General features: G+C 49.8%; 1 protein-coding gene across 5 annotated transcripts in view; it reads left to right on the plus strand.

The window, feature by feature from the left end:
• PPARGC1B (PPARG coactivator 1 beta) overlaps window positions 1-27,132 on the plus strand; it is a 138,338-nt gene that overhangs the window by 77,780 nt on the left and 33,426 nt on the right. For 4 of the 5 annotated variants that reach the window (XR_002522810.2, XM_003900348.4, XM_021939859.2 and 1 more), the window contains exons 2-7: window positions 11,551-11,724; window positions 17,782-17,994; window positions 21,868-21,984; window positions 23,723-24,845; window positions 25,740-25,776; window positions 26,368-26,432. Coding sequence is in view for 4 of the 5 variants with exons in the window: in XM_003900348.4 (XP_003900397.1) it covers window positions 11,551-11,724; window positions 17,782-17,994; window positions 21,868-21,984; window positions 23,723-24,845; window positions 25,740-25,776; window positions 26,368-26,432 (1,729 nt within the window). In the remaining variant the exon portion in view is untranslated. The remainder of the gene's footprint in view (window positions 1-11,550; window positions 11,725-17,781; window positions 17,995-21,867; window positions 21,985-23,722; window positions 24,846-25,739; window positions 25,777-26,367; window positions 26,433-27,132) is intronic. The other variant, XM_003900349.4, reaches the window with a different exon arrangement.

Here is a 27,132-nt window from a genome sequence, read left to right on the forward strand (position 1 = left end):
CCAGGCATTGTGCTGGGCATTTGAGATACAGTGGGCAGGAAGACAGACCCAGACACAGCCCCTGCTCACATGGAGCTGCCAGTTGTGGGAGGCAGCAGTAAACAAGTAGACAAATTAGTAATGGGGTTAGTTCTGGAGATGGATGGTGGTGATGGCTGCATAGCAATGTGGGTGTACTTAATGCCACTGAACTGCACACTTAAAAATGTTTAAAATGGGCCAGGCATGTCAGCTCATACCCATAATCCTAGCACTTTGGGAGAACAAGGCAGGAGGACTGCTTGAGCCCAGGAGTTTGAGACCAACCTGGAGCAAGCTGGGAGTGGTTGTGTGCGCCTGCAGTCCTAGCTACTAAGGAGGCTGAGGCAGGAGGATTGCTTGAGCCCGGGGAAGACAAAGCTGCAATGAGCCATGATCATGTTACTGCATTCCAGCTTGGGCGACAGCGTGAGATCCTGTCTAGAAAAAAAAAAAAAAAAAAAAGTTACACTGATACATTTCGTGTTATTTATGTTTTACTGTAATATAAAAACATACTGATAAAAGGGGGCAGGGGATAGCAGAGAATGATAACTGCTAATTGAGAGAATTCCAGCAGGGTGCTGGGTAGGCCAGAGATGGAGGGGGGGCATTTAGGGTGCAGTGGTCAGGGAGGCCCATCTCGGGAGGGACGTTCAACCTGGGATGAGGATAGAAAGAAGGAAGCTGCTATGGGAGATGAAGGAGAGAGAAGGTGTTCCAGGCTGAGGAAGGCTCCAGCGCAGAGGCCCCGGGGTGGACACTTAAGCCGCACAACTGTTCCAGGAGGGAGGCTGGTCTCGAAAGATGCGGAGAAGGCAAGCAACTCCCTGTAACTAGCAAGTTATGAGCCAGGGCCAGCCCTGCCTCAGCAAAGCCTAACAACATGTACCTGTACATCATTTTACAGTTTAGCAAGTGCTTTCCTGCCACTCTCCTTTGAATTCAAGAGGCCCTTGAGTTCAAGTGCATAAAATTGGCTGTGAGTGCAGGCAGACACAATGTGTATATTACCCTGTCCTAAAACACCTTGTGCAGAATATACTTCAACCTTATTGTTTACAAACAAAATGAAACACTGCCTTCCTGGGCTGGGGCAGGCTTGTACCTGCTGATAGGCCACCTTCCTGACAGGTGCCAGGATCCATCCTGCCAAAGGTGGGGAGGGGGGCCTAGCTGACCTAGGTGCTGAAGGAGGGGAGTCTGGGCTCTGCACAGCCACATGCCAGGCCATCCAGGAGCTGCCCCACCCCAGGTCATCTCACCCCGACACAGCAACTAGAGACTTTGCAGATCTTCAGTGGATAAGGGGCTGCTTGCAGGCAATAGGAGTGGGTAAGGAGATGACTGTAAGATAGCACCTGCCCAGGAGACTGCCTGTTCTCTCTTTCCCTTGTCATTTAAAGAGAGATGAATCTAATGTGGAACTTTTGGTGGATGGGCCACAGATGTTGAGGAAGTGGCCTGTTATTCTGGAAACTGGTCTGGACAGGCCACACGGGAGATCCCGGTTTGTGTTCCGGCCCTGTCAGGAGCTGGCTGTGTGGATCTTGGGTGACTCCCTGTTCCCTCTTTCTCAGCCTCAATGCCCTCATTTGCAAATTGAGAGATTCATTCACAAAAAGTGTTACTCCAGACCCTTCCGGTGTACAAAACCCTGGTTCTGTATTACAGTAGTCCATCATAAGGCTTTATTTCCTGTGCTGTGTGGGCCAGAGCCTGTGTGCAATAGTCACCTTCTTATCAAATGAGAGTGGGAACTATACCTGGGAGGTGCCCGGAGGTTGCAGAGGGCAATTCCTAGGAAAAAGTCAGATAAAGCTCAAAATTGTGAAACACATGCCTACATTTTCTTTTAGCGAAGCCATATGACATGTACATTCATTTTTGCCAGTCTTTTGCTATAGGACTGTTTGTGGTGCCAGCACTGAAACTCTAAGTCATCTGATTCCCTCCATAGTCCACACCCACGGTGCCAGGGTTCCAATTTCCAGTTTCAGGACGCATTCAGGTGGATCAAGAACTTTGACTCTTGTCAAGCAGTCTGAGTGCTGAATCTTTCTTGATTCTTGCAAATTTCTCCTAATCTTTTACCATGATCTCATTCACATGAAATTTGATGACAGTGTTGTTTGTTTGCTTTTTTAGCAAGTCAACTTCCTTCAATCCTTCCACAGCCTTCAACTTAGTTTTCATTGAAATCTCTTCTTTTGTACTCATATTTTCTGTTTATGGACCAGTTACTGACATTTTGTAATTACACTATCCAGTGGGTTTGGGACGAAATAACCGAATCTTAGTAAATAAACAACTCAGCTGGTGGGAGCAGACCAGCTGAGGCTCTGGGGCGCCTTGGGCATTAGTAAAGGGTGTTATTACAGGAGAGGGTGGGGAGTGTTGGTTAACCTGGTTGGTTGGTCGAATAGAGGCTGGTTAGGAGAGCCCCTGTTATACCAAAGGCCTGAGATGGCCTGGATGGGATTAGCTTTGGCTGCAAGTAGCAGAAAACTGCCTCCAAATGACAGGAAGTTTGATGAGCTCTGAGTTGAGTCTTCTTTCAGATCCCGAGATAGGTGTCCCAGGGCAGTGTCAGGGATCCCAGCTTTCTCCATCCTGTTGCCCTGCCTACCAGGCAGAGCTGCCTTCCAAGGTCCCTGGAAACTGGGCTTCTTCCTGGTTGGCTGGGTCTGGCCCAGCCTTGGAGCTCACTTCTGAGCACTGGACCCCATCTTCTTCTCTGGGCTGGAAGATCCACTCTCGCCAGACCTGGTGACCTCCTGTCGGGTCGCCTTACGCCAAGCCCTGACCAGGCACCACCTACTTGGCTAAGGCTTAAAGCCCGGCTGTAAAAGGCTGAGAATCACCAAGGTTGAGCTCTGCCAGCCTGAACCTGGATGCTTCCGCACAGAAAGGGCCTTGGATGCTGGGTTGAGATCTTTTGCCTTAAATGTTTTGGTGGGAGGCCCTTCCAATGGTCTGGTTTATCTCTGAGTTTAAGATGTTCTGTTCTTCTAGGCTGGGCTCAGAGCCCCTCTCTTCTGTCCACTTATTTTGTCTGAAGTTTAACTTTGTGTTTGTGACTTTGAGTCTTATTTCAGATGATGCTATAGGTATTTCTGTGGGGACTAAGATAAACTACTCTCCCCACTGTTCTCCTGGAAGCTTCTTTAGGTGATTTGCATTAATTTGGAAGACATGGGAAGATTGGGTTTCTTTTTCCATAATGTAAGAGAAATGAATAACTTATCACTTTTTCATTGATGGGTAGTAGAAACTCCAACTGGCATATAATCTAGAGAGGGAATGTATTCACTCACGGAACTGTGGAGCACAGGGAATGCCTGCCTTCAGGCACAGCTGAATCCAAGTGCTTCAGTTATTTTATTGGGAATCTATCTCTGTCTGTTTCTTCACTCTGCCCTCCCTGCTCTGGCTTCTTTCCCAGGCAGGCCCTTTGCAGGTAGTGGCAAAGAGGGCTGCCAGCCTATTCAGAACAGAATCCAACCAGCGCAGCCCCCTTGTCCAAATGCTGTTGCAGTTTCCTGGTATTTGCTCTGACCCACCCAATGCAACCAGTTGTTGTGGCCATAGGATATTTTAATTGGCCTGGATGTGCTTCCCTGGATTGCTTGCTTGGGGGTAAGGGAAGGGCAGCTTCCCAGAGGAAACTCAGTGGGCTTCCACCCATTGGGAAGGGAATGGGTGAGAGGCAGGCCAAATAACAGAGGTGAGAGAAGGAACAAAACATTTATAAAGTGAAATAGCTATGTGGGACTTCATAGGTATTTCCCACACTTCCTTCCTAGAAGGTAAGTAGAGGCACAGGGTCATAATGTAGACTAGGCCCCTTCTAATCAATTAGTAACAGCTGCTGAGGCTCCGTGTTAAGAAGGCTTGGGGCTCAGCAGGATGTCAGGCTGGGATCAGTTAGTGGTATCGCCATGGAAAGAGGGAATGGTGAGCCCAGTGTCGTGTGCTTGCCACCCTAGCAGATCTCATTGCAGGTCTTCATTCCTGACAGCAGTTTAAGAAGAATAACTTATCTCAGATCATCAAATACAACTTCTTGTCAGTGAAGGAGGCACCAGGCTGGCAGTCGGGCAGGACTTAGGGTATCCAAGATGGCAGTCACAGGAGGTCAGTGCAGCTGGGTAGGGGCCGACTCCCCACCATCGCAGGCCGGCCTGAAGAGAGTCAGCATGGTCTGGCTGGCAGGGCAAGATCATTCCCCCAACAGAAACCACGAGCCATGATGACACTGGGATTAGGCGGCTGGTCAAAGTTGACAGAAAAGAATTGGGTGAGCCGGCAGGTTTAGAACTGAGGATGTGGATCAGGGGATGAGTTCACGAAGCATTGACCCTCCTGGAGCCCCAGTGTTCCCATCAGTCAGATGCAAACGCTAACCACTGGCCATCCCCTGCATCTTTGGAAGGTACTGATGAGAGCACAGCTGTGAATGTCACTTGGGAACTAGAAAGTGCCATATCTGTGTCTCAGTCTGTTTCTGCTTCTGTAACAACATACCATAAACTGGGTGGCTTATAAACAACAGAACTTTGTTTCTCACAGTTCTGGAGGCTGGGAAGCCTAAGATCGAGGCGCCGGCAGATTTCGTATCTGGTGAGGACCCATTTCCTGGTTTATAGATTGCAGCTTCTCGTATTCTTACAGGGTGGCAGGAGCAACCGAGCTTACTTGGGTCTGTTTTATAAGGGTATGCCTCCCATTCGTGACCTCATCACCTCCCAGAGGCCTCGCCTCCTCATGGCCTCACCATGGGGGTAAGGATTTTGACATAAATTTGGGGGATCACAAACATTCAGACCATAGTAATCCATGATCACCACTCATGGGTGTCTGATCCATGCCATGTTCCCAACCTGTGGTACTTTATCTTTATAAGAACTTGGGAGGCAGGATTGTTTTTATTATCCGCATTTTGTCAATAGAAACCGAGGTCGCAAAAAACATAAATGTCCTGATCTGAAAGGGTCAGTGTTAACCACAAAGCCAGGGCCTTTTTGCCCTCCTCATCTAGGCTACCTTCCATTTCAAGACAGTCCTTCTTCTGCATTTTGTCTCCCCTCTGGAAAGTCATTCACACATACATTCCTTTATTTGTTCATTAAATGCTGAGTTCTGCCTGTTTCCCCAAAGCCTATATGGATCTCAGAAATTTGATAAGTACAGAATTATATCAAATGCTTGAGCAGGGGGTGTCCAGAAGGCCTATCTGGTTTTATGTTCTCTTTTCCAGAGAGGGCAGTGAGGACCAGAGAGGGGGAGGTGACCCAATGAAGGATGCAGAGTGAGTCCTCACAGACCCAGAACCCAGGCTGTCACTGCAGCCACCCCTCCGCCCCACCTCCTCGAGCTTCCTTCCCACTCAGTAGTTCTGAAAATCTGCTCTGGACCAGGCACTGTGCTAGGCGATTTGCTGATTATAGCCAGGAACGTAGAACCACCAATTTTTCCTGAAGATGCATTCTTTCTTAAGCAGGGAATCAATTTCCGGCAAGATTCACAAGCTTCCAATGAAGCCACTTCTGTGAGTCTGGATGAAACCCCATTAATCCATGGCCAGGGTCATTTATCTCCGTGGCTCGGGGCAGCCACAGTCCTTTCAGATAAGCGGTGTGGTGTTGCTGGAGAAGGGGGGCCCATGGCAGGGGGTGAGCAGGCACAGAGAGGGGCCAGAGAGGCCGCACACACGAGCCTCCTGTTCAGTGTGTTCGGTCCCAGGTCTGTCCTGGCTCAGCCACAAACTTGCCGTATGACTTGGGCCATCCCCAACCCTTGCCTGAAGCTCCATTTCCCCATCTGTAGATGGGAATGAATGGTCTTGAATATTCCTTCTCACTTTCAGAAGCAGGGTGATGGATGAGGGTCCTGGCTTCATAGGGAGAGAAGAGACTTGGGTTTGAATCCCAGCTTCACCCCTTTGGGACCCTGGGAGTTGCGGTTGAATTGTTTCCTCCCAAAAAAGGTGTGCTGAAGCCCTAAACCCGCAGTGCCTCAGAATGTGACCTCCTTGGAGCTAGGGTCTTCACAGAGATAAGTTAAAATGAGGTCATTAGGGTGGGCCCCCATCCAGTATGGCTAGTGTCCTTATCAAAAGGGGGAATTTAGGCACAGAGACAGACACGCATAGAGGGAAGAAAGCATGGAAAAACAAGGAGAAAATGGTCATCTACAAGCCAAGGAGAAAGGCCTGGAACAGACTCTCAGAAGGAACCATTCCTGCAGACACCTGAATCTCAGACATCTGTTGTTTAAGCTACCACCCCGTTGTGGTCCTTTGTTATGGAAGCCCTAGCAACCTAATTTATTTATTTATTTATTTACTTAACTTACTTACAATTTATTTATTTATTTGAGACTGAGTCTTGCTCTGTCACCCAGGCTGGAGTGCAGTGGCTCGATCTCAGCTCACTGCATCCATTGCCATCCATGCCTCAGCCTCCTGAGTAGCTGGAATTATAGGCAGCTGCCGCCACACCTAGTTAATTTTTGTATTTTTAGTAGAAATCGGTTTTCACCATGTTGGCCAGGCTGATCTCAAACTGCTGACCTCAAGTGATCTGCCCACTTCGGCCTTCCAAAGTGCTGGGATTACAGGCGTGAACCACTGTGCCTGGCCCTAGTAACCTAATTTAAATGACTTGCTGACATGGGGACGGTAGCACCCACCCTGCTAGGTTGATTTAAGACTGGTGAGAGCATGTATAGAAGGCACTAGCGTGGGCCTTGGCATCTAGTAAGGACTCCATGATAGCAGTGGCTGTTAGTTTGTGCTTCGACCTCCCAGCTCCACTGGCAAGGCCTGTAGAAGGCTCCCGGGACAGGACAAGAAGGCCTTAATTCAGACCTTTCAAAAAGAACTGGGCCACTGGAAGCACTCCTTCAAAAGCCTCTCTAAATATGGAGATGGCCAGAGAAATCACTCTTAATGCGTTGCTTAATGGTTTTTAGCTAGAGAGTGGTCTTAGCCTAATTGACAAGGCCGCGAAGCTGAGGTTTCTTTGTTTTTATGTGCTGGGTACACTTTGAGTATGTTGAGCTGCTATGGGCAATCAATAAGTGCAGCCATCACAGCCATTTTGTGGACATTTTGTAAAGAAGGTGGTATGGTTTCGAGGGAAGGACACTCACCGGATGACCCCGAGCAAATCCATTATCCTCTTTGGGTCTCAGTTTCCATATTTGCAAAGTGAAGGAGATAGACCAGCTAGGTCAGGAGATCTTAAGCTAGTTCTATGAAGTTCTAAAAGTTAAGGTACATTTCGTGCGCATACCTGCATCTTGTGGGGAAAAATGTCCATAGCTTTTGTCTGGTTTTTGGAGGGACCTCTGCCTCCCAGGTTGTTCACCATGACTTACCTGGACAACCTCAGAGCTGCGGGTTCCTGGCTAGTCTGGGATTCTGGGACTCTGGTTCTAAAGCTGTTTCTGAGAAGCAAGTCCTACAAAGCTGTCTGCTCTGAGTTACTGGAGAGAGGGAGATCTGGAACATAGAGCTCACCCAAGAACTTATTGCTGCGGGCTTTGCTGGCCTGGGAGGCCCTAGCTGCCTAGCAACCTGTGTCTCTGCTTTTCGCCCTCCCTTCTGTCCCACAGTCCCTAGATGGTGTCTGAGACGTACCTCCCCGACCCACCACCTGTCCCCTCCTGGATAGCTACAACAGCTATTAAACCATCTCCCGGCTTCTATGCCGGTCCTACCCCCATCACACTTGGGGTAAAACCCAAATCCTTTTCCGATCCCTACCTGATCCAGCCTCCACCAGCCTTCCTAGTGTCATCTTTTCCCATTTTCTTCATCCCCCACCCCTAGTCACCAAGCTGTAGCCTCACTGACCTCAGCGCCTTATGCCTTGGGCTCAGTCCCCACTGGGGTCTTTGCCTCTGATGGTCCCTCTGCCTGCAGTCCTCTTCCCACCTCTTCCGCTGCCTGACTTCTCCTTCAATAAGTTTTTCCTAACATTCCATCTGGTTTAGATTCTGGGCTGGGCACAGTGGCTGACACTTGTAATCCCAGCACTTTGTGGGGCTGAGGCAGGATGAGACAAGCCTGGGCAACATAGACCCCTGTCTCTACAAAAAATTAAAAAAGAAAAATTAGCCGGGCGTGGTGGCTCAAGCCTGTAATCCCAGCACTTTGGGAGGCCGAGACGGGCGGATCACGAGGTCAGGAGATCGAGACCATCCTGGCGAACACGGTGAAACCCCGTCTCTACTAAAAAATACAAAAAAATAGCCGGGCGAGGTGGCGGGCCCCTGTAGTCCCAGCTACTCAGGAGGCTGAGGCAGGAGAATGGCGGGAACCCGGGAGGTGGAGCTTGCAGTGAGCTGAGATCCGGCCACTGCACTCCAGCCTGGGTGACAGAGCAAGACTCCGTCTCAAAAAAAAAAAAAAAAAAAAAAAAAGAAAAATTAGCCGGGTGTGGTGGTACACACCTGTGGTCCCAGCTACTTAGGAGGCTGAGGTGGAAGGATCGCTTGAACGTAGGAGGTTGAGGCTGCAGTGAGTCGTGATCAAGCCATGTTGTATTCCAGCTTGGGCAACAGAGCAGGAGCCTGTCTCTAAAAATAAAAAGGGTAAAATGATAGATTTTGCTTCCTGTTATCTTCCATCAGTGCACCTTGTTTGTTTCTCCTTCATAGCACTAACTCAGTCTAGAATGAAATATTTATGTGTTTTCTTCCCTCACTAAGATGTCAACTCAGGGAGGAAGGAGCTGAGTCTTATATAACATAGTGCCTGGCTCATAGTAACACTGGACATGCCCGCTAGAATGGCTAAATAAGTGACTGACAATACCAAGCGTTGGAGAGGGTGCAACACTCGTACAGCTGATGGGAATGTACAAAGTGAGTGTTCTCTCACTGTGGAAAACAATTTTCTGTTTTATAAACTTACACACACTTACCATATGGCCCAACAGTTTCACTCCTAGGTATTTACCCAAGAGAAGTAAAGACATATGTCCAAACAAGACTTGTACGCACGTATTGCGGACTTACTAGAAATGGCCCAAAACAGGAAACAAACCAATTATCTATGTAGAACAGGACCCCGGCTGCATCCCCACAGTCTGCTTGGGCACGAAGGAGAAAGAAGCTCTCAAGAGGCAGCGGAGAGAATCCACCTGAGTTCCCGCAGCAGGGGCAGCCATTGAGTGCTGGTGATTTGTAGTTGGGGGGCATGACAGTTGGGCTTGCGGGCAGGGGGGTACCTGGGGGACCCAGAGACTGAGGAAGAACCTGTGTCCCTCTCACCTTCAGATTCCCAGTCAGGTTCAGAAGCATTCTGCTCTTCTCTGGAGAGTCACGATTTAGAATCACATGTTTTGTTTGTGTGATTATTTGTTTAATGTCATCCTTCCCCACCCACCATCACAGTGCCTGGCTCAGAGTGACTGGGCTCTCAGTAATGAGGATTGTGGAATACATGTGGATTGGAGAAAGAATAGGCAGGGTGGGCAGGGTGGTGGAGCCGTGCTCTCAGAGACAGACTTGCTGGACACCTTGCTGCCTGCTTGAGGGCAGGGGACCGGCCGCTTGAGAGGACCTGGGCCTGGTGCCGCCTGTGTAGGCAGGATTTTTGCAAAACGCCAGTTAAGACATTTGACCCAAATTTGGATAAAAGCCTTTTTCCTGTGTCAAGTTGAGCTAATAATATACATTTATTCATAATTTATGAGGCCTAGTAAGTGGGAACAATTAAGGAAAAGGTCTGGGGAAAACCTGTTTCTCTTAAGTGTCACATATGCCTCTTTTTGTTCTCCGAGACAGTTTCTGCTCCTCTCAGCCTACCATGAAACACCATTGTTTCATCATTATTATTATCATTTTTTATATTACTCTTAGCTGACATTTATTGAGCAGTTACTAGGCCAGGCTATAATGACATTGCCTCTTTTAATCTTAACATAGAAGGCACATATTGTTGTTGTCCACGTTGTACAGATGAAGAGACTTGCCCAAAGTCCACAGCTGGTGAATGGAGATCTCGACTCAGTTCTGCCAGGCCCCAGGGCCAACAGAACATCACCAAGCCCTTCTGCTTCTGTGTCAGCCCCCCAACTCAGGCTCTTTCTGAATCTGTAGGGCAGCTTTTCTATTGATGACCGTTAAACTTGGGAGACCAGGGTGAGAAATTGATTGCCTTCTGATTCAGTAGCTCTGGGAGTAGGCCTGAGAATTTATATTATTTCCAACATACCTGGTTTCCAGGTGATTCTAGTGCTGCCCGTCTGAGACTACACTTTGAGAACCACTGATTCAGGCAATGCTGCTATCCGAGTCACCTGTGGCTCCCTTCTCCCCCACTCACTGCTGTTAGGTGGGTTTATGACCTTCTAGATCTTTTCCGGTGTGTTTGCATACATGCTATGCTACATAGAGAAATATACGGCTTGGTTTCTATTTTTTTTTACACATGTGGGGTTCTATTTTACATGCTGATATTCTACAACTTTGTTTTTTATTTAATGTGTCTTGGAGAACACACAGATCTTCCTCATTCTTTTCAACAGCTCTGTAGTATTTCATGATATGGGTGTTTTGTTTGTTTGTTTTTGTTTTTGTTTTGTTTTGTTTTGTTTGTTTTTGACTTTTTGAGACAGTTTCCATCTGTCACCCAGGCTGGAGTGCAGTGGCATGATCTCAGCTCACTGCAACCTCCACCTCCCGGACTTAAGCGATTCTCATGCCTCAGTCTCCCAAGTAACTGAGATTACAGGCATGCACCACCACACCTGGCTAATTTGTGTATTTTTAGTAAAGACGGGGTTTTGCCATGTTGGCCAGGCTGGTCTTGAACCCCTGGCCTCGAATGATCTGCCCACCTTGGTCTCTCAAAGTGTTGGGATTACAGGCATGAGCCACCATGCTCGGCCCATGATACGGGTGTTTTGTGACTTTATTTACATATTGTCTACTGATTAGTGTTCCATCATATTATATCATATATGTAATTTTATGTTCATCATATATGTTCCATGATATATTCCATCATATATGTAATTTTAGACATTACATATATTCCTATAAAATCCCTGGGAACATGGATGAGTGTTTCTTCAGAACCTAGTAGTCACACATTAGTGTCAGTCATTATCATTGCTGTTTTTGTTTCATTATTAATATAGAGGCATTGTTAGCTTCAAGAAGTCCACTTATAAGTGGGGACATATGTGTAAAGGATTAGCTCCTCATTTACAGTCTCTAATAAAGTTTTCAACAAAACAGTTCTGGTAAGAGGACAGAGATGTATGTGGGTAGGGCCTTGAGGGATGTATAGGAGTGCAGAGGGGAGAGCAGCAGGGGGGTTTGTACTGTTGGGGCCTAGCTTAGCTACCAGAAGATTCTACCAAGGGGTGGAGCTGATCTTCTCATTTCTTGGTCATTTGGCAAAATCGGGCCTTGGCCACGGATCCAGATTGGCTGCATCATTATTGAGAGGTCCCCTGCTTGGGTCTAGCCAGCCTCAGCTCTGATCCACCTCTTTCCTTCCTGTCTCCTCAGGGTGGAGGGTCCGGGGAGGAGCAACTCTATGCTGACTTTCCAGAACTCGACCTCTCCCAGCTGGATGCCAGCGACTTTGACTCGGCCACCTGCTTTGGGGAGCTGCAGTGGTGCCCAGAGAACTCAGAGACTGAACCCAACCAGTACAGCCCCGATGACTCCGAGCTCTTCCAGGTATGCCCTCTCCAGTCTCCCCTCCTCCCACCCTGTCAGGCCTTTCTGTCCTCAAAATCCCGGCTCTGCCTTGCTCTGCCCTCTCCTGCACTTGCTCATGCTGGGAAGTCCCCTCACCCACCAGAGCTGTTGGGCCCCAGTTTCTTGTGCTGGATCGGCCCCTGATCTGGCGCAGCTCACACGCCTCACCTGGCCCTTGCTGTATCACCTCCGGGAAGTAAGGGTGAGATGAACTGCTCTCTAGGCCTCCCAAGCAGAACTAAGCCCCTTTGTGTGCCACAGAGGTCCAGGTCCTCTGTTCCCTACATTATCTCATCCAATCCTCATCCCCACCCTGCAAGACAGGCTCCAGTATTTTCCCATTTTACAGATAAGGAAAATGAGGCTTGGAAAAGTTAAGTCCTGTGCCTAGGGCAATTAACCTAGTCAGTAGCTGAACTGGACTCAAACCTAGTCTTCTTGCCTCCAGAGCCAGGACTTTATGACCATGATGATACCATAATGAGATGACTGGCATTTATTGAGCAGCTGTTCTGTGGGGGGCTGTCCCTGTTTGTGTATATTAATTCATTTAAATTTCTTAACAACTCTCAGTTGTAAATACAATTATCTCCCTTTTTCAGCTGAAGCCTAGAGGTTCTTTAATAAGAGGCAGTGCCAAGAACCACTATGCATGTGCCTCTCCAGCCCTGGTGCTCCAGCGCCGAGCCTCAGGGGCATGTAATGGCTAGCATTTCCTGTAAGAAGGCCTCTTACGGAATAATATGATGTCTGGGGTTTGCTTCAGAAGAAAGCAAGCTCTGCATGGATTTGCATGTGTGGGTGGGAGTGTGCGGCCTAGAAGGTAATAGATGAAATTAGATTGGCCGTATTTAGCTGGGTGATGGACACATTCAGATTCATGATTCTTTTCTTGGAATTTTCTCCCTCGTAAAGATTAGGGGCAGAAGCCATAGCTCCCTGTGCCTATCTGGCAATATAATAACAATAACAACAATAACATCGCGCGTGCTGAACACCAAGGTGGTGTGCTGCAAGCGTCCTTTCCAAGCGTCCTCCTGATGGATTTTATCATCCTTCTAGAAATGTTTACCGAGCCCCCTATGTGTCAGGCACTGTGTTCATCAGAGGACTTTACAGTCTGTAAACATGTGAACAAACAGTAGTCACTTGTGATAAGGGCAAAAAGGAAATAGAGAAGGGACTGTGGACTGAGTGGTCGGGAAAGGCCTCTCTGAGGAAGGGGAGCTATCAGTTGTGTACTCCTAATAATTGGTTTTACAGACAAGGAAAGGGAAGCTCAGGAAGGTTGAGTAACTCGCCCAAGGTCAAACAGCTAGTAAGGATCCAGGCAAAGATTGCAATCTAGGAACCCACATCCCTCACCGCTACACTGAACCCCTTTGCCAACCCAGTGAGGAATTACCAGAACCAAACTGCAGTTTTGGCTCCAACCAGAGACCTCCATTTTCTTGCTTGAACAATGGGGACAACTCCTTTGCCATATTGCACCTTTCCTCTTAGGGGGCCAACTCCAGAAAATGCTTTTAGGTTGCAGAGAACTCATGAGTGAAAGGGGTTTGGATGCTCCCTGAAGACCATCCCCACCAAGACTATATAGGCCCCCCACCTACTCAGAGAATGGCCAGACCCACCGGCAAGCCTCTGATGAGGTCCTACTAGTGCTTTCAGGCACAAGTAAGCTTGGTGCGGCCCCAGCCCTGCAAGGAAAACAGTCCTCACAGCTGGCTGAGCTCTGCCCTTCCAGCCCCTCTCCCTTTCATGGGCTGCACACTCCACCAGCTCTCCTGAGATTAGGCTAGCTCTATCCATTGCTCACCGGTGCACCCTCTGTGCATGTGACTGGGGCCTGTCCCCACCCTCTGCTCCCTGCCCATCGGAAACTCTGAATGTGGGCTGTGTCTGCATTGTTCTTTGTTGTATTCCCAGGGCTCTGCACAGTGCCGGGCACTTTGTCAGGGCTTAACAGTCATGCACTGAATGAATCCTTCGACACCCAGCTCTCATGATGCCTCCTCCTAAGGCAGTTGGTCACTTAGTCCCGCTCATGGGCTCCCATCTCTTGCACGCATGTGTGTCCTTCAGACTGCAAGATCCTTGGGGACAAACAACACTTTATTCATCTCTGGGGCCCTTGCACATTGTAAGGACTCAATTCATAGGTGTTGAATGAAGGAACTGATTAAACTGACCCATTCCAAAAACCTGGAGCTGGGATCTAGGAGCCATAGGTTCTAGTCCCCTTTCTGGCACTAACTTGGACAGTTTCTTTATGGGAACAATGGGAATCATGGAGCCTTGCTGCCCAAGGCTGCCCATGGAGCTTGCTGCCAAGCTCTGTTAACAATTAAATGGCACCATTGTTATGGAAACAAACTGGGAGAGTGGAGAACAAGCTACAGTTGCAAGGGTTGACACCTCCTCCGGGATGGGAACGTTGCTTCCATTTCTCTGCATGTCCCAGAGTCCTTAGGGATGGGACATGACAGGCCCTTAGTAAATATTTCTAGAGTAAGGCAGGTGTTTGGTTGTTGTGCAACAATTTGCTGTGTGTCCGTGGATGAGTAGCTCCCTTTGTTTGGGCCTCCGTTTCCCCATGTGAGGAATGAGGAAGGAACACGGACAAATCAATCTGTTGAGGCTACAGGAAAAGAGTCACTGGGTCTGGACCTACTCCCAGAAAAATGGGAGGGAGGTGGCCAATTTCCTGGGTTTCTTGAACCTCAGTTTAAGCCCCCTGGATAGTAGCGATCTCTGAGTCTTCTTTCTGCCCTGGTGGCCTGCATTCTGTTCCGTGACGTTTCTTCAAGCCACTCTAGGTCCTCAAAATGAAGCCTTTTCCCTCAGATTTCTTGAAGGCTCCTTCTCCTCCTGCTTGAGATCAGCTCAGGAAGACTGGGGGTGGGGCTGAGTCTATTAATATCCCTTCCTCAGCTGATTAACTCTCCATTAATTTGCACTCTGTTTCTATGCTGAGCGGGGAGAGCCGAGCTAATGGGCCTGGGGAAGAGGAGAGGGGTGGCGCAGCTCCCTGGGATGGATGGCTGGAGAAAGCAGTGACCAGCGTGGGCAGGGTTGGCTGCTCCTCCTAGTCGGGCTCAGGGCCTCCAGCCCCACCTGGCTGTTTCAGTGGAGTGGGGTGGGGAGAGGTGGGGAGAAGGGGAGGACTTTTGCTTTTACCCAACTTGATGGGTACTTCTTGAGGTCTTTGCCATTTTGGACTCATTTCAGCACCATGACCGGCACTCACTAAGTCAGTGTTGGCTTTCTAAGTCCTGGGTTCTAGTCCATAGTCCTACCCCTGACTCACTGTGTGACCTTGAAGGATCTCTTTCCTGGGGCTTTCTTCCTCCCCTGCCACCACGCCCCCCAAAAAATAATGGCAGATAGGTTTCCTTGTGAGTGCCAACTGTGATTGATTGGCAGTTGTCACCTGAAGCCCTGCATCAGGAAAAATGCTGGCATGGAAGGAAGAGGCCGTTAGCAATACAGGGCAGCAGTAGCGTGTGTGCCATGCGTTTGAAATCTCTCTTCTCTACATGGTTCCTGAGAGCCCTTCCAGCTCTGACATTTGTAATAATTCACAATATCTCTGGCCGTTGGTACTGTCCCTGGGAAAGAGTGAGAATTCTCAGTTCATGCAGTGCTGATGATGTCATCTCTGAATGACTTCCCTCTAGAATCTGGTCTTTGAGACACTGAACTTAGCCTCCCACCATTGTTCATTGTTTGGTTCATTCATTCTTTCATTCAGTAAATCTGCCGTGGTGCCTCCCATGTCCCAGGCATTGAGCTTAGGGACCTAAGCACTCTACAAAGCACTCTCATTACTGCTTCCAGACTTGGCCTTCTGGGAGCCCAGGGAGGGAGGCTGGCCAGGGATCATGTCTTCCCATTTCACAGGGAAAGGAGCAAGGCATAGAGGAGGGAAACGACTTGCCTAAGATCACCGTTTTGATGGCAGAACCCCAAGAGTGGTCACTGAGCTCCAGGTTCTAGGATCTTAACTCCCCATCAAGCTGGACAGATGGTTCTGAGCTGGACAGGGTTGGGAGTCTGGCCTGAGGGTTGAAGGAGACTTGTGGATAGGGTGGGGAGCAGCCAGTGAGCCCCCCTGCATTCTAAAGCCAGAGTCCTCAGGCCCTGATATACCCTCGGGCCTCCGTCCCCAGGGCTTGGGTCAGGCCCAACCAAAATCTTCTTTTGACCTTTCTTTTATTCTTAGCTCTGTTCTAAAAATTACAAACGTGTTTGTTCTCTCCCCGTGTTCCCCCTTCGAACTTCTCAGCTGCTGCTCCGGCTGTAAGGCCTGGAACAGATTTAGTGCAGCCAAAAGGCCGTCACGAGATGTGTATTTCAGATGAACTTCCTGCAGAAAGGATAAACAGCCTGACCTGGGATGGGAAAGAGTGCCGGAGGAGGCGTCATGTGACAGAATGTGCCTGCTGCCAGAACAGCCCAGGGACCAGGCCTTACTAAATGAGGCACTCGGTGCCTCACCTAGAAACCACATGCTCTCGGCACCAGGCCTCTGGGCATGGGGGCCTGTGGGCTGGGGGTGTGCACGCTGACCCTCCTTATGGTTCATCTGTGCGTGGGGTACTCTTGCTGTCCAAGTCCTGGCTCTGGATGTTATTTGCTACGTGAGCCCTGACAAGTTGCTGAGCCTCCGGGAGCCTCTGTGTCTTCAACTGCAAAAAGGAGATCAGAATCGTGCGCCCCTGGGCGAGGTTGCTGTGAGGCCTCCCTGAGCTTGACAGAGCCTTTCTACTCTCTTCAGCCAAGTGCTGTGCCCCTGGCCTTTGATTGGGGTTTCCCTTTTCCTGGGTCTCCCCTCCTTAACACTTTACCTGGCTCGTGTCTTTCAAGCCTACTTTTAAGTATCAGCTGCTCAGAGAAGGCATCTGGGACCACCCTGAAGAGCCTGTAAGTCCTCGCCACATTCTTTTTCTCCGTCATGGCTTCCTTTTATTTTCTTCCTAGCCTTTCTCACGCTCTGGAATGATCTTGTTTGTTAGTTTCACCCCGTCCTCTACTGGAGGGTAAGCTCCATGGGAGCCGGGCATGTCGGTCTCTGCGTGCTGTTTATCACTATCGTCCAGCATGAAGCCAGTCACAGAGTAGCCACCGGGAAAGGGAGGGAAGGGAGAAAAGAGTGCAGGGGGCAGTTACTACCATCACCACCACCATCATCATCATCGTCCTGGCAGAAATCGTGTAACAGTAGCAGCACTAGCAGTGGTAGTGGTAGCAGTTACAGTCATCACAGTAGCAAGTGCTTATTTTGTGCCAGGCACCATTTTCTAAGCATCTTACCTAAGTTTACTCATCTAGTCCTCAGCTGTAACCTTAGGAAATGTGTGCTGTGTGTTATCCCACTTGATAGATCAGAAAACTAACTTGCCTAAGGGCCCAGAGTTGCTAACTATGGGACCTGGGGTCCAGTCCCAGCTCCAGAGCCTGAGTGTCTAATCACCATACTTACTACTTCCTCAGGAGTGAATGAGGAGAGTAAGCTCTGGGAACCTGCAGAGAAATGATAGCTGCCTCGTCACTGCTATGGTTATTATTGTCATAGTTGAACCCTGAAGCTTCTGGCCTTCACACTGCCTGGACCCCAGGGTCTGAGGGGCTGCAACAGGTTGCTGCTACCAGTGTGGTAGGCCAGCCTCTGTCCTTGGTCGGGGAGGCAGGTGTCGCTCAGGTGGACAACTTTGTGCCCAGGTCACATACTGATAAGCAGCAGAGCCAAAAGTGGGACTCCCAGGCAGGGCCCTTTCCATTATCACCTGCTGTCTGTTCATAAAATTCTGGGATTCTTGGAGTCAATAACACATTTATTGGGCATCTGCTATGCCAGGAATACTGAGCAGCTCTGCTGGGGGTGGGGGGCGGCTGAGGGGAAGGTATGGCAGGAGGGTGATGGTGGGCCAACCGGCTAGGCAGAGCTGGTGTCCACCGTGGAGAGTGAGTCTAAGGTGGTGACTAACCATCTCCCCATCTGCCTTTCTGGTCCTCCCGCCCTCCTCACTCCAGATTGACAGTGAGAACGAGGCCCTCCTGGCAGAGCTCACCAAGACCCTGGATGACATCCCTGAAGATGACGTGGGTCTGGCTGCCTTCCCAGCCCTGGATGGTGGAGACGCTCTATCATGCACCTCAGCTTCGCCTGCCCCCTCATCTGCGCCCCCTAGCCCTGTCCCGGAGAAGCCCTCGGCCCCAGCCCCTGAGGTGGATGAGCTCTCACTGGTGAGAACCTACTTATAGCAGAAGTGATGGTTGCAGCCTGGGATTAGGTTTCTGGTTCAGGGCATGGGTTGCAGAGCAATCCACTCCAGCCCTCTAGGGGACTCTATGCATCACTGGCAATATTGATCACCGCAGAGAGCCTGGGCTGAAGGTGTGAGGCCCCCTGGGCTTAACCTTTCCCACCTAGACAGAGGAACTAACGACAGAGGCGTCACCTGTATTCTCTACGCTCTTTGGTACTTTAGGGATTGACCTAGTTATGTGTTAAATCCTTGAAATTGCTGCAAAACATTTTCCTGAAGATTGCACACACACGGTAAAAATCCAGATAGTAGAAGTGGACAGTTAAAAGCAAAACCTCCTTAGGCCTCTCTCTGTTGCTTGTTCCTGTCCCAGAGGTAACCATGGTTACTGATCTGTTATGTGACTTTCCTCTTCTACCTTTTAAAAGATTTTACTACAAAAGGGAGTCTACATTAGACAGGGCTCTGCACCTTGCTTTCACGGTTAACTGTGTGTCTTGGAAGCTCTTCCAGATGAGCATGTAGAGCTCTGTTGCATTCTTTGTGTTGGCTGTGTTATGTTCCTTGGTAGGGATGGGCTGGTTCCCCTGTTGGGTATTTGTGTTGTTTCAACTTCTTCCTCATTACAAGCAGTGGCGCAGTAACTGTTCCTACACAGGCCTTTGTGACATGTAAGTGGACAGATTCTTAGAAATGAAATTCCTGGGTCTATGGATCTGTGATTTTCCAGTTTAAGCAGATACTTCCAGATTGCCCTCCAAAGAGGTTGGACTGGTTTACACTTCCACTAGCAGAAGTTAAATGCTGTGTGACTATGTGTATGGAATGTGGAAAGGTGCACATGGAATAGCAGCTTTCTAGGGAGAAGATCAGATTTTATCAGATTTTCAAAGGAGTCTGGAACTCAGAAGTTACTGGAAGCAGTTGCTCTTAATCCAGGCTGAGAGCGCCCAAAGCTGAGCTGTCCTAGAGTGTGAAGTCCAGCTTTGCTCAGCCTGTCTTGGTCCCCTCCCTTGATGCTGTAGCTCTTGGAGGCTGGCAGGACTCAGCTAGAAAATCAGAGCCTGTTTGAGCCGGGAGGGTTCTTAGGTTATGGAGAGTTTGAGCTAGAAAGGCCCTTGGTGACCCTCAAGCCCAATTCTGGGAAAATTGTGGCCCAGAGTGGGGAAGGTATCGCCACTGGTCACACAGCAAGTCAGTGTGCCAGCAAAGACTAGAACTCAGATATTCACTCCTAGTCTAGGACCCTTTCCGTTCCTTCCCACTGCCTTCAAGTTCCCCAAAGCAGTGTGAAGCGCCCACCATGCCAGGCACAGAATATGTTCAGTCCCACATTATGGCTCCTGCCGAGAGGGGGTTCTGCTTCCTTTCAGACTGGAATCAAAGTGCCTAGGTTTGAATCCCAGCCCTGCCATTTAGTACTTGTATGTTCCTTAGGCACTTATCCTGAACCTCTCTAAGCCTCAGCTGCCTGATCTATAAAGTGGGGTTAATAATAGTGCCTATGTCAAAGGCTATTAGGAGGATTACAGCAGATAATACACATAAAGCACTTAGAACAGTGCCTGGCACATAGAATTGCTCAGTAAATATGAACTAATACTTCTGGTGCAACCATGAGTGTTAACAAGCATTCTAGTGCCATTTCTGCATGGGGCCTTTGGAGAGGGACCAAACCTTAAAGAGGCAAAGTGCGACCCCTGCTGGTCAAAGGTTGTTTCCCACCCATGCCTTAGATTACCTTCATTCCCTACACGCTTATTGAGTGCCTCTTGTTTCAGCCATCGTGCGAGGCACACAGGAAACAGACTTGCTGTCTAGACTCCCTGCATACCGACAGAGACCTGGAAAGGCCCTGAGGGGTCAGGCACAGTGGCTCATACCTGTAATCCCAACACTTTGGGAGGCTGAGTGGGAGGATCCCTTGAAGCCAGGAGTTTGAGACCAGCCTTGGCAACATAGGAAGATCCAGCTCTATGATTTTTGGGTTTTTTTAATTTAATTAGCCCAGTATGGTGGCATGTGCCTGTAGTCCCAGCTACTCTGGAGGCTGCGGTAGGAGGATTGCCTAAACCCAGGAGTGTGAGGCCGCAGTGAGCTAGGATCATGATACTGCATTCGAGCCTGGGTGACAGAGCAAGACCCCATCTCTTTCAAAGACAAAAAGCAAACAAAACAAAAAGTCCCTGAGAAGTCATCTGGACCTTAGGTTGGGCCATGGATCCCAGAGAGTCCACCAATAGACTTGTAAGGACCCGTGGACCTCTGTGTGTCTGTGTGATTTTCTGAGGTCAGCAACTTCTGTCATATTCTTAGAGTCAAAAAAAGAGGTTTTAATCCAGCCATGTAGTCTCCCTGCCCCTGCTCATTATACCAATGGAGGAATCAAGGCTCTCACAGTGCACTGAGCCTGAGCCAGGCTAGAATGAGGTCTCTTTCCCCCAGTCCTAGGATCCTTTCCCATCGAAAAGTCACAAACATGTGGGTGCTGGTTTGGGGTGTAGGTGAGGTGACCAGGATCCTGTGGCTCCTCAAGAGTGTGCAGTGGCCTTTTCTCTGGCTCCTGGGCCTTTGGCATTCCTTGTTGGAGTGACTTGGGGTGGCATGTCCCTCAGGAAAACTCTCCGTGCGGTACTAAAATCTCATGATCTTTCTCAGTTTGTTCCCAAGCTTGGCTAGGATCTCCGGTGGAAAATCCAAATGTATTCAACTTTCTGCTCTCTCAGCTCAGGCACACTGTGTACCTGCCCTCAGGGTGCAGAAGCACAAGAGCTTTTACAATTTTTATAGAAAAAAAAAAGCCAAACAAGCTTAAGTGTAGTCTTCCACTTGTGTAAAAACAACAGGGTAGGGCCAGGCACAATGGCTCACTCCTGTAATCCCAGCACTTTGGGGGGCCGAGGCGATCGCTTAAAGTCACTAGTTTGAGACCAGCCTGGCCAACATGGTAAAACCCCATCTCTACTGAAAATACAAAAATTAGCTGGGTGTGGTGGCAGGCACCTGTAATCCCAGCTACTTGGGAGGCTGAGGCAGGAGAATCGCTTGAACCCGGGAGGTGGAGGTTGCAGTGAGCTGAGATCCTGCCACTGCACTCCAGCCTGGGTGACAGAGACTGCATCTCAAAAAAAACAAACAAAACAACAGGGTGGGTTGGAGGTAATGACTACATATATATTCTTATATAATGAAAGCCCGCCTCATGATAGGTTCACCGGAAAGTAGTTAGTGGAGTTGCCTCTAGGAGGGAAAAAGGGACTTTGGGCAAGAGAGACTTGCTTTTAATTGTCTGCCCTTTAGTATTTGCAATGTGTCTTTTTTTTTTTTTTTTTTTTTTACCATTTACAAGTATTACCTTACTTAATTTAAGAAATTAATTTTTACAGGTATACGAATAAACAAAAATAACAAAAGGGAAATCAGCTAGAATCCCACACCAGAGACTCATTTTGGTACCTAACCTTCCAGATTGTGTGTGTGCGTGTGTGCACTTAGAATGTCCCAATAAAACTGTATCATAATATTTTAACGGTAGAATAGACAGACATTACCCAAGACCTGCTTGAGTTTTTCAAAGTCATAGCTCTTCCCTGGGGTTATTAACTCTGAAAAGGAATATTAACTCTGAAAAGGAATTGTATGTTACTAGGATACTTATGTGTGTTCGGGATTGTTAGACAATCTGCCATCTGCACCTAGTATCTTGGGATCATCATCTCAGGTCATGGAATGCCCACCCCATGTTCTCCCTGTGGTCCTGTGATGCCCAAGGTCAGTCCTGAGGGGCTGGCCATGCAGTCCATGTCCTCTGGCTCAGCCCCGGCTCCTGTCCTCTCTGTTTTTCCCTCAGCTGCAGAAGCTCCTCCTGGCCACATCCTACCCAACGTCAAGCTCTGACACCCAGAAGGAAGGGAGCGCCTGGCGCCAGGCAGGCCTCAGATCTAAAAGTCAACGGCCTTGTGTCAAGGTATTTCTTCACATGCCCCCAAATCTGCCCCCGGCGTCTGTTGGGGCTGCAGCCTTCAGCTGTGGTGGAGGATAGTGAGTTCAATTAACTTCCAGTATCTCTTCCCGCTCCTCCCACAGCCTTTGTAGCTGGTGTCCTGGGCACTGCCTCTGGAGATCCAGCCTAGGTTAGGGTTCTAGAAGGAGCCCTGGACGTTCTCACACTTCAGTGTTCCGGACACTGGTAGATGTTAACTCAGGTTAGAGAAAGGATGAGGAAAGTGTGGCCAGCCTTCAGAGGACTAAGTGACAGACCAAAACACAAGATTGTGCTGGTTGTGGAGGCCACAGTAAATAGTTTGGATTTTTTTACCCCCCTCAGGGAGCCATTGGAGATTTTAAAGCTCTGTCATAGATATCCAGGGTCAAAGAACATCCCTTTTCCTCCTTGAGCCCCATCTTCCAAGCCTAACAAGGAGAGGTGTAACAGGTGGCTTTCAAGTGGTCCTGTCCTCAAAGGCTACACACAACCCCTCCTCTTCCTGGTCCTGGACCCTCCTTCTGGGAACTGTTGCATACAATCCTTGATCCTCAGAGGCAGAATCAGGTCCCTCTCAGACAGCAGCTCAGTGTAGGAGCCTCTCCCTTGCTGGGGCTTCTCTGGGGAATGAGTCCCTTTGCTCCCTCCCTACTTGTCCTGGCTGGCCCTCCTGAAACAAAGGTCTACCCTCTCTTGCCTCATTCTGTTGAGGGAGCAGTAGCCACACCCCATTGTGAGCCAGCTCTTTGCTCTCTGGGAGCCTAGGAACTTCCCCAGAGAGGTGAGATGCATCTGACAGCCATTGCTAGAAAGTTCCAGCACAACGATGAGTCACACTGGGGGGAATTAAGACTGGAGAGAGGTTGACTGGTGCGAGTGCAGAGGACCTCAGACATCCAGCCATGGAGCCTCCCCTTTATCCTGTGGGCACTAGGAGCTACCGAATTTTTTGTTTTTTTAAACTTTATTGAGGTGTAATTTACATACATAAAAGCCACCTATTATAAAAGTACAATTCTATGACTTTTAGTAAACTTACACCCATGCAGTTATGACCATTATCCAGTTTTAGAACATATCCATCATTCAGGCTGGGCGTGGTGGCTCACTCCTGTAATCCCAGCACTTTGGGAGGCTGAGGCGGGCGGATCACTTGAGCTCAGGAGTTTGAGACCAGCCTGGCCAACATGGTGAAACCTTGTCTCTACTAAAAAATACAAAAAATTACCCGGGTGTGGTGGTTCATGCCTGTAATCCCAGCTACTTGGGAGGCTGAGGCAGGAGAATGGCTTGAACCTGGGAAGCAGAGGTTGCAGTGAGCCAAGATCGATGAATCCCCCAGTGCTAATTTGCAGTGAGTGCTTCCTATACCCAGCCCCAGGCTACCATGAATCTACTGCCCGGCTCTTGGCCGAAGGGTTCGGAGCAGGGGGGTGGAGTGGTCAGTGTGGAGCTTTGTCAGTGAATCTGGAAGGGTCTGCAGGGGCGAAATTCCATGGCTGGGAGAGCTGTTAGGAGGCTGGTCATTCCTTCATTCCTCATCCACTGAGCACGGCCAGGTGCCCGAGTCTGTGTGGGAGGCTGGGGACGGAATGAAGGAAACCTGGCTGTTCCTATAATCCAGGTGAGACACAGTGGGCTGGCCAGTGGCCATGTGGATGAGACACACTGGAGGAGTGTTTGGGCCTCCTTCCTCACTCTGGCCTCTCTCCCTCTCTAGGTGGACAGCACCCAAGACAAGAAGGCTCCCATGACGCAGTCTCAGAGCCGGAGTTGTACAGAACTACATAAGCACCTCACCTCAGCACAGTCCTGCCTGCAGGATAGGGGTCTGCAGTCACCACGCCTCCAGAGCCCCCGGCTCCCTGCCAAGGAGGACGAGGAGCCGGGTGAGGACTGCCCGAGCCCCCAGCCAGCTCCAGCCTCTCCCCGGGACTCCCTAGCTCTGGGCAGGGCAGACCCCGGTGCCCCGGTTTCCCAGGAAGACATGCAGGCGATGGTGCAACTCATTCGCTACATGCACACCTACTGCCTCCCCCAGAGGAAGCTGCCCCCACAGGCCCCTGAGCCACTCCCCAAGGCCTGCAGCAACCCCTCCCAGCAGGTCAGATCCCGGCCCTGGTCCCGGCACCCCTCCAAAGCCTCCTGGGCTGAGTTCTCCATTTTGAGGGAACTTCTGGCTCAAGACGTGCTCTGTGATGTCAGCAAACCCTACCGTCTGGCCACGCCTGTCTATGCCTCCCTCACACCTCGGTCAAGGCCCAGGCCCCCGAAAGACAGCCAGGCCTCCCCTGGTCACCCATCCTCGGTGGAGGAGGTGAGGATCGCAGCTTCACCCAAGAGTACCGGGCCCAGACCAAGCCTGCGCCCACTGCGGCTGGAGGTGAAAGGGGAGGTCCACCAGCCTGCCAGGCTGCAGCAGGAGGAGGAGGAAGACGAGGAAGAAGAGGAGGAGGAAGAGGAAGAAGAAAAAGAGGAGGAGGAGGAGTGGGGCAGGAAAAGGCCAGGCCGAGGCCTGCCATGGACGAAGCTGGGGAGGAAGCTGGAGAGCTCTGTGTGCCCTGTGCGGCGTTCTCGGAGACTGAACCCTGAGCTGGGCCCCTGGCTGACATTTGCAGATGAGCCGCTGGTCCCCTCGGAGCCCCAAGGTGCTCTGCCCTCACTGTGCCTGGCTCCCAAGGCCTATGACATAGAGCGGGAGCTGGGCAGCCCCACGGACGAGGACAGTGGCCAAGACCAGCAGCTCCTACGGGGACCCCAGATCCCTGCCCTGGAGAGCCCCTGTGAGAGTGGGTGTGGGGACACGGATGAGGACCCCAGCTGCCCGCAGCTCCCTCCCAGAGGTAGTCTGAGTTGGTGGTCTGCGAAGAGGGGGCAGGGATGGGGTGCAGCATGCCCCTCTGCACTGGGAGCCAGGAGCCCTGTGTTCAAGTCCCTGTCCCCCAACAAAGTGTTATGTGGGGTTGGACAAGTCCCTTCCCGTCCCTGGCTTTCAGCTTTTCTTTGGGCTAGTTGGAGCAGATCTTCAGAAGAACACCCATGCATCTGAGTTTTTCATCTTGCATGGGCAAGGTGCCACTTAACGAATTAAGCAGGCAGTCAAAAAGTAAACAGAAAAGGAGGATAATTACAAATTGCAATAGGTACTATAAAGAAGACGCACTGGGGATGATGTGACAGAAGCATAAGGCTATACATTCAGCTCCACAATGCAGCTAGAGTCTTAAATGCTGCTAATAACTGTAATGATAACAACAGTTAGCCACTGTGTACTTACCGTGCTGGCACTGGCCTCGGACTAACAGATTGTCCCTGTTGAGTCCTCACAAGAAGCCTCTCTGGTAGGGACTGTCATTGTCTCCATTTTATGATACAGAAACTCAGGCACAGAGCTACTTAATGATGAGCACTGTGCAGGGCTGTCTGTCCAGAGCCCACAGCAGTGGGGCTTGGAGTCAAGTTCTTCCTCACTGTGCTACATGTTTAGCCAGAAGGGGTCACCCTTGCACCTGTTTGTACTTTCTGCAAAATCCAAGTAGATCCCCCAGCTGAGACCTGGGATGAAAGGTGGATTTGAGTTGTTCTGCCCTTCTCTAAAAGTGACAGAGGTATTTGGTCGCCTGCCCAAAGGGCAGCTCTGCTTGGCACCAGTGGAGGCCTGGGGTCTCCTCCAGAGGGGGAACATCTGCTAGCAATACCATGTTGGGGAATCTTATTTTTCTTTGTCTTCTTTTCAGACTCTCCCAGGTGCCTCATGCTGACCTTGTCACAAAGGTAGATTTTTAAAAATTATTGGTGTATTATTCCATGAGATTTTGTCTTGTTAGATATTTGTGTTGGTGGTGATGGGGGCGTTCATCAGCCCCCATGCCTGGTCCTGGCCCCACACCCTGTGCCCTGATTGTCATCTGGGACCCTCAGGAGCTGGGCTCCTTTAGAAGGGAGTTGGTTTTTACAAACTAACCTTTGCAGGCCAGAAGAAAGTCCTCAGGCCATTTCATAACCTGTCCTCTTGGGGACCCTGAAAAGAATTCTTTTCTGACAGTGCCCTGTGGCTTTCAGCAAGTCCCTTCCTCCTTCTGGGCCTCAGTTGCTCCCTCTATAAAATAAGGAGGCTGACAACACTTGTCCTCTATTTACCCTCCAGTGAACCTTGCCTGTGTCTCCTAAAAGAGCTGTGCAGCTTGAATTCCTCTAACAGCCGGGATGGGGGTTTCCCCAGAGCAAATGCACCTCAGGCTCCATTTCCATGGGCAGCAGAGCCAGGGCCTGTCACAGCACTCCCTGTGACCCTTTCGTGGGTGGGGAGGTGGATGCCTGATGCTGACTTGCTGCTTTCCTTTCTGTCCTCCCTGCCTCCACCAGCGACCCAACTTTTGGCAAGAAGAGCTTTGAGCAGACCTTGACAGTGGAGCTCTGTGGCACAGCAGGTGAGCCAGGGGGCTTCCACTGGCAGGTGCCTTCAGGAAAACACCCGTGCATCTCTGAGTTTTTCATCATGCATGGGCAAGGTGCCACTAATGAACAATGCACAAGATGCCTGCCTTCATGGGGCTTATGTTATAGGCAGTCAAAAAACAAACAGAAAAGGAAGATCGTTACAAATTGCAATAGATACCATAAAGAAGACTCACTGAGAATGAACCAGGATTACAGGCGTGAGCCACCGCGCCCAGCCCCGGTGGGCAGTTTTACCTGCGGTGCCTGCCCCCTGTCCGTCATGGGAAACGCCAGAGGCATATGAGAGGTATAGTTGGGAGGGTTTGTTGAATGATTGGATGTAGATCAGGAAGAGGTATTTGGAAGATTGGGAGGTTCCAGCTGCCATTAGTAGGTCACAGAAGGGATGGCAAATGGATTTCATCACATGCCAACTCCAAAGAATTGAAGGATTCTCAGGCTACCTCCAGGCTCAGCCAGCAGTGCAGTGATCAGTTAGTGATGCCTGCCATCCACTGGGTTGGGGGAGTAAGGGCACTTGGCCATTTTATTGCCATCCCAAACTAGGGTCTTTTTAAAATTTTATTTTATTTTATTTTATTTTTTCAAGACATAGTCTCACTATGTTGCCCAGGCTGGAGTGCAGTGGCACAGTCTTGGCTCACTGCAACCTCCTGCTCCTGGGTTCAA

This window comes from Papio anubis, chromosome 5, assembly GCF_008728515.1.
Source record: "Papio anubis isolate 15944 chromosome 5, Panubis1.0, whole genome shotgun sequence".
Lineage (NCBI taxonomy): Eukaryota > Metazoa > Chordata > Mammalia > Primates > Cercopithecidae > Papio > Papio anubis.